The 7,747-nt window shown below is 34.8% G+C and overlaps 1 protein-coding gene across 2 annotated transcripts in view; it reads left to right on the forward strand.

Annotated features, from left to right (window-relative positions):
• The window catches only part of LOC107672281 (N-terminal EF-hand calcium-binding protein 2-like), a 104,042-nt gene that overhangs the window by 40,813 nt on the left and 55,482 nt on the right, over positions 1–7,747 (forward strand). For both annotated transcript variants that reach the window (XM_016465413.1, XM_016465414.1), the window contains exons 3-5: positions 2,412–2,520; positions 5,909–5,934; positions 6,249–6,346. In XM_016465413.1, the coding sequence (XP_016320899.1) occupies positions 2,412–2,520; positions 5,909–5,934; positions 6,249–6,346 (233 nt within the window). The remainder of the gene's footprint in view (positions 1–2,411; positions 2,521–5,908; positions 5,935–6,248; positions 6,347–7,747) is intronic.

Genomic DNA, 7,747 nt, shown 5'->3' on the forward strand with positions numbered 1-7,747 from the left:
GGCAGGCATGCATTAAATTAAAAGCACTAAATCAAAAGTGACATTGAAGATATTTATAATATTACAAAAGATTTTTGTTTAAATTATGTTCTATTTCAACATTTCAAAAATGTCAAATTTATATTCATCAAAGAATCCTGAAACAATATATCATGGTTTCCACAAATTATTAAGCAGCACAACTGTTTTTAGCATTGATAATAATAGAAAAGGTTTCTGAAGCACCAAATCAGCATATTACAATTATTTCATTATTTCTAAAGGATCATATGAAACTGAATACTGGAGTAATGGCTGCTGAAAATGTAGCTTTGCCATCACAGAAAAAAAAACCATTTTAAAATAGATAATAGTTATAGTTTCAATTGTATAATAATAATATAATAATTGCATTATAGTAGCCCACCTGCAGTTTAGGTGAGTACAGCAATTTTGAGGTAATTGCACAGCAGGACTGTTCATTCTCTTAAATAGCTCTGCAAGAAGATAAAAATCATTCATTCTAACCAGCATCATGCAAACAATGATCATTGACATAAAATGCTGGTTGTATGAGATAAATTAGCCAACTTAACCCAGTGCAGAGAGGTTTATTGACTCATTAAGTTATATTACAGAGGTAATGTTACTGTTACGCATCAGCTGTCACTAGAGCACAATGCTGAACGTGGAAATTGGGCAAGTAAATGTCTGTTTCCTGAGCAAGCACTCCTTCCTGAGAGAAAGAGAAGAAAAGTGGGTCACTGCCTAATTAAGGGCTGGGTTCCCCGTGCTCCTCAGCCTTGCACAGAGATGGGGAAAGACGGAAACACACACTCTATATATAAGCTATGGTTCAGAGAAAGATCTGCTTTTGATTTTGCTTCCCTTCCACCTTCACTTTCTAACTGGGATAGTGACAGAGAAAGGATGAGAATATTATAAAGGTAGAAAAAAAACACAAATGCACAGAAATGGTAGGGTGTTTTTCTATAAAGAGCAGAATGGATAAAGGTCATGTATAAATACATGGCCGTGTGTTGGAGGTGTAGAACTGCATTGACAAACCATAAGTGGTTCTCATTTCCAGTACAAGCTTTTGAATTTAGAAACTACAATCCAATAGTTGCTTTGGAACCACTGATTGGCTGCACTTACTTTCATATTGTATTTCGGCTGTAGTTTGTCCAGTAAGCGCAGGTCTAACTTCAAGGACGAATCCAGGGTGATGAATATTTCATTTCTCCCAGCATTGACTGCAGCTGAGACTCCTATTTGTAACATCCCCCTTTTCTCACCAGTCTTGACCCTTCCCCATAGAGGAAGCCACTACAGTATATTCTCCTAGTAGCCTCCTGTCTCTCATCACTGGTGATGCTTAAAAAAAAAAAAAGCCAGTAAGGTTTTTTTTTTATTAATATTTTTATTTAGCAGGGGCACGTTAAATTGAATAAAAATGTATAATACTACAAAAGATTTATATTTCCTATAAATGGTGTTCTTTTGAACTTCCTCAATCAAACAATCCTGAAACAATCCTGAAAAAATGTATCTGTTTCCACAAAAATATTGAGCAGCACAGCTGTTAGCATTGATAATAAATATTTCTTGAGCAGCAAATCAGCATATTATGATTTCTGAAGGATCATGTGACATTGAAGACTGGAGCAATGGCTGCTGAAAATTCAGCTTTGCATAACTGGAATAAATTACATTTTAAAATGAGAAAATTACATAAAAATATTTTAAATGGTAAATTTCATAACATTCCTGTTACTGTATTTTTGATCAAAATAAAAGCAGTCTTGGTGTGCATAAAAGACTAATTTCATAAATGCTTAAACATCTTATCGACCCCATATGTATGTATTGGAAATTGAATAACTAAATTACACTACAATAAATTCAGAGTAATAAAAATTACTTATGTATCTATTCTGCATTAAGAACGACACACTAGGATTACTCCAAGATCTTGAATAAGTATATGCTTGCAAAGAGTGATGGCTATACAGAAGATATTGTGCAGAAAACCTATAGATGGAATTGGTTTGGGCATGTATATTATGTTAATTACTAACCGTGGGCTCTTGTTCCCTCATTAAGAATAATCCGGATTCATCAACATTAGAACGAGGGTTAAGAAGAAACACACCTAAACCCATCAATTTTCTGTGCATATTATAAAGAATGCTTTGTTCACACGCAGTTATTAGGGAACGTGACCCATGTGAGTCTATGGAACCTACATATAGTTGTATTTTAATTTTAGACAGATTATACTGATTGTATTTGTGATGTTGTGACTGATGGCAGCCTGTTCTGCCTGTTAAGACGTAGATACAGAAATACCCATGGTGCTGATACACAGTACAGTCTGGAGTGTTAAAAATGAATGAGGCATGCAGCTAAAATCTCTGTTTCCTCTGCAGATGATGGAAAGCTCTCCCTTGATGAGTTCCAGGCATTCTTCTCTGATGGAACTCTGAATGAAGAGGAGCTGGAAAAACTGTTTCACACCATTGACTCTGATAACACCAGGTGATTCTACAGACACACAGCACTGAATACACATCCAGTGAATCACAATACAGGACAACAGAGGTGCAATAAAAATAGGAAACAACATGACATTAGTTAAATTGTCAGGGATTGGTCCAGAATAACAAAAAAAATAATATTAAATTGATTGGAACTTTGTAAATTCGTTTCACTTTGTGTTTGTACATCCTGGTCAAGTTGTTAAATGTTCCAGTAAAAACATTAAAGCTATATTTAGAATTATCTTAATAGTTCATGTCATGACATATTATCCATTTCTCTACATGTTCATTGTAGAGAATGTTGATTTTCACAAGTTTATTTAAATAAGATTTTTTTATCTTACAAAATTACAGCTTGTCTGGAAATTACACAAAAATATAATTCATTAAAAATATATTTAAATGTAATAAATATAATGACAAATAATAATAAACTTAATATTTGTTTTAAGTAGATATAATATATTTATTAATAATAAATACTATATTTATTATATTGTATAAGTAATAATACATATCTCACGAATTCTTTCCACACAATAGATATAGAATTTCTAAAAAATTATTACTTCTGCATGTTACAATATTTAGCATATTTTTGTAAATATTTTTTAACAATAATAATTTTATGATAGAAATTCATATTTTCAGATCGAAAGTCTGGTTATGTGTAATAAAAATCACTCCCTGGGACATAAAAGTGCAGCTGTAGTTGGAAAAAACGCTGCATATAGTTTTTGACGATATAACCGTATAGCCAGGATCTTCAGATCTTGGTTCCCAATTTAACCCCTGATTATAGGTAATGGTTTCTTAAGAACCAGGCAGAAAAATGGGGCAGATTTCATTTTGGTGGACATAATAAAGTATAATTAACAGCAAGAAAAGGGGAAAACTGAAAGACTGTGACTGATGAGGGATAATAAAGGGATGGGGTTAAACTGTAATGGGACTAGACCCTTTAGAATAGCTGCTTCTCTTGGCACATAACATTGCTTTACTCGCTTTCTCTCTCTGTCTTGCTTAACGTTTTGTGTTTGGAAAATGTCTTACTGTCATCATGACTGCATCTGTCTCATCTATAGCAATCTGCTGCCAGACCTCTCTCTCTTTCTGTTCTCTGTGTTTCACGCACCCTATTTGTCAGTGTTTGTGTGTATAGGTGTGTGTGAGCTTGTCTCTGGAGGCAGAGCAGCTCCAGTTGTATGTGTGTGTGTGTGTGTGTGTGTGTTGTCTTTAATCACATTTCAGAATGAATTATGTAAAAAAGGAGGGGAAGTCTGCAGCTGCTAGGATGCGGTCGCTGCTCTTCAGGTCCAATACAGCCTTTGCTCTAAATAATGAACCACCAGAGCCCATAAGGACTGGTGCAGAGAAAAGAATGGAGACAAGAGGGCTAGATGATGAGATGGGGGGAGGGCTGGAAAAGACACTGGGGTGGGGGGTGCTGAGAGAGACTGAGGTGGTGAAGATCAAACGGAAGAAGAAAATTGAGAGCTTTATGCATGTCACCTTTATGTGCTTGTTTCTCATTTACACTTGTGTTGAAGATTTGAAATGAAACATGAGCCCCTTATCTTTTGTCTTCCATTTATCTGAATATCATGCTGACATTCACACAATTTGACAGCGTTCTTAACAGGTGCGACTATGAAGGAAATCCGTTTTTTTTTTGTTCTTACCAGTTGAGACCATGACGAGCAACAGGACATTTTATTATTTTAGCCCCGCCCACTATGAAATCTCTTTGGTCAAAATCCTGCTCTTTATAACTGTATATTAAATGAATGTTAATTTCTGTTTGTAAATCATTTTTCTTCCCTAATTTGACATATGTTTAAGTGATGCATGACATTCAACAAGAAAAAAAAAATAAAGGGCAGATAAATTTTATTCACTGAGAATCAATTTGATTATGAAAATTATGTGTTACATATCAGAATGAAGCCAGTCTGAATGCAAGTGTGTTAAAACACTGTTTTAATAGCTATTGTTTAACATGATCTAATAGCACTTGCAGCCTAAATGATGTCAGGAAAGTCATTTGAGGTGAAGAACTTGCTATTATTTTTTGATTAAAAATTACAAAGACTGTTTTTTCTTTTTAATAACGTGCACAGATGAATCATTCACAGTGAGACCAAGAATACGCATCAAGAAAGTAAATAGGCTCAATTTTGTTTTAATGTTTACTCCATCCTTTCATCAACATATTGGATGGAAAATAATCACGCTGATGAATCTGATCAGTAGCTTATCTAGCACCGTTCTAATGGGTATGAATAGAATAGGCCACTAAGAGAGAGAGAGAGAGACTCATGACATTCACACATGACAGTCTTACACACAGCAGTCTTCCCATCTCTTCTGTCCTCCGCTGAGGTGGACATACTCTTTATTTGACAGGCCAGGCATCAAGAGCTCAGTACCAGTGAAAGGAGAGAGGATTGTTAGCCGTGTTCACTCTCAGTGCCCACCCTACACCTGTAAATGTCATACTTTATATATTTTTTGTGCTTCCCTTTGCCGATGGCACTTCCATTTTAACAAGTAAGGGAAAGTATAAAGAAGTGAGAGATGAAAAGTCCAATAGCAAAAAAAGAAAGAGAGAGGATAGGATGAAGCCTGGAAAGGGTAACAACCAGGCAGTAGGAAAAAATAGTTTCTAGCTTGCTTCTCTCTTTCTTTTTCCTCTTTTTTTTCTAGTAGTGGCCAGTATGAGTACTTTTTGTAACATTATATATCGCAATAGTCATTTTTTTAGGAATAAAAAAGTGTTTAAATGTCCATTTTCTATGACCTATTTTTGGATAATCCAGTCTATTAAATACTTAATCTCATTTGATTATTTCTCCTTTTTGTTTTTGTTTAGATCTTGATAAATTCAACCTAAAATATACGATTATTCATATTCAATTAAGTCTGGCATCAGTACAGATTATAAAACGTCATATTTTGTAACACTTGAGTTTAAAACAAAATACTTAAAACATTCAAATAATATCAAAAAATTGTTCTGACTATATTCTGATTGGTTGAGCAACAAAAAAAAAACCTCTCTAAAAAACAACATATGCATCTTACCATTCATTAGTTCCAGGTCAGTGTCAAATTGGCTGATTAATTCATTTTGATGAAGCATGTAACTTCGAGGTCTGCTGAGGTACTGGTTTCAAAAATCACATATATTTAAGTTTTGTGTTGTGTTATCTTTAAGATCCATATAAATAGATAGTTTAGTGAGATTCTGTATAACCACTCTTGTAAGACACAGATGTAAGTAGCATTTGATTTGTGCTGGGTTTTCACTTGTTTCTTATCTCTTTCTTCTCCTGCTTCTTCTATTCTCTTTTTCTGTACGCTTCCCTTTTCCTGCGATGTGTTAGTAATGTTGACACCAAGGAACTATGCGGTGAGTATCAGTATGTTTGTGTGATAAGAGTGGCAAGAAATAGAATTTTCTTTGCAAACAAATATTTTTATTTCAATAGATGTGTGTAGAGTATTTGCTGATAGACAATATATGGACCTAGGTCTATGGTCTAGTCATTCAACCTGGTTTCAGTTCTAATATCTGTTAACAGATAGTGTACAATTTCTATTTTGTAATATTTTTAGATCAATTTTGTTGGCAGTTTAATTTTTCAATGTTTTCATTCTTCCATATTGTTTGTGAGTTTTCAGAAAATTCTTAATTCAGTTCTGGCTCATTTCTCTGTTCATTAGACTACTTTGCCAACCACATGGGGGACTATGAAGGTGTTCTGGCCTCCCTAGAGACACTCAACCTGGCCATTCTCAAAGCGATGGACTTCACCAAAAAGGTTAGTGTGCCAAAAACTGACTAAAGTGTCTCTGCTTCAGTGGCCTTCTGCATTTTTGTCAATATAAGGTCCAATATCATGTATTCAGATTTTTGAATATTTCTATTAAAACATTGCTGGTTTAGCTTGGCGACTGCTCCTAAATCAGAGCCTGAATCATATGTATCTTTGGAGGTCTAAAACAGAATTCCATCTCTTATAAGCATACTCCAGTAAATCCTTCCTCAGACGAGGGACAGATATTGAGCAAGGACTGTGAGCATGTTATTGCAGTCTCTCCTATTTGTCTAAATATAACCTCTCATTTCAAAGCTTGGCTTGCATATTCTGTTTGTGGTTTTCTTCTCATTAGCAAGCTGGTGCTCAGTTAGACAGCACTTCAGATTACTGAGCTGTGGCCATCACAAATATTTGCCTCTCTGCGAGTGTGTAATCTGATTTATAGAAGACGTAAAAGCCCAGTCGCTCTCTGTTCTTTTTCCTCCAGCTCTTCTTGTATCAGTCTTTGAGCATATTCCTCCCTTCTCCTTGTGTTTCACACTCCCCACCGGCACGCTGGAGAATGTAATTGATGTTAATACTGCAGGTTAGAGTTCTTAAATACCTGGCTGAGTGATAGTTGTAAAATATCTGGCCCGATACAAACTGAGTTTACCCTTTAAAAATGTATAGCCCATTTTGGGTACAGTTATTAGTGTTTGTTTTGTCTGTGCACACATAAGCTTCACAGCGATGGCAACCCCCTTACAGACAAACACTTCTGTTTTAATCCAGCTGGCTGATTGCAAACCCTACATTGATTTCAGAAAGCAAATTATTATACCTTGCGATTCTTCACCACGCCTATATTTGCATTTTTGTTCTCGACAGATGCTTTCGTACCAAGGCCACTCACAATTGTTAGTGTGAGCGCATAATTTTGTCTTTGAATTCTCCTTTAATCTTTTTTCCTGCCACACCTGAGATTCTGTTGTACAGTATTTCTCTCTTGCAAACATAGCAATGTTCTGCTTGTGTTTTTGCAACTTCAGACATTACATTCCTACCTGTGCATAATTTCCTATTCAAATAAGCTGTTAAATGTATAGATGAATGCAGTGTTAATTTTGACAGCAAATTTTGATTCAGTTTTAGTCATAGTCTTTTGACTAAAATGCCATTTAGTATTAGTCATATTTTAGTCATCTGAATTGTTTTTAGTTTTAGTCTAGTTTTAGTCGACTAAATCTGCAGTAAATTTAGTCGGCTAAAATCTAATGGGTTTAGTTACAGTGCATTTATTGAGCATTTCTCTAAATGATATTAAGGTTATATCATGATAGACACCAATTTAACTGCGGTGACACACAACATGCCTTTATGTTAAAATTAAATAAAACCACTTCTCATAAAGAACATGAA

Source organism: Sinocyclocheilus anshuiensis, unplaced genomic scaffold, assembly GCF_001515605.1.
Source record: "Sinocyclocheilus anshuiensis isolate Anshui unplaced genomic scaffold, SAMN03320099.WGS_v1.1 scaffold997, whole genome shotgun sequence".
NCBI lineage: Eukaryota > Metazoa > Chordata > Actinopteri > Cypriniformes > Cyprinidae > Sinocyclocheilus > Sinocyclocheilus anshuiensis.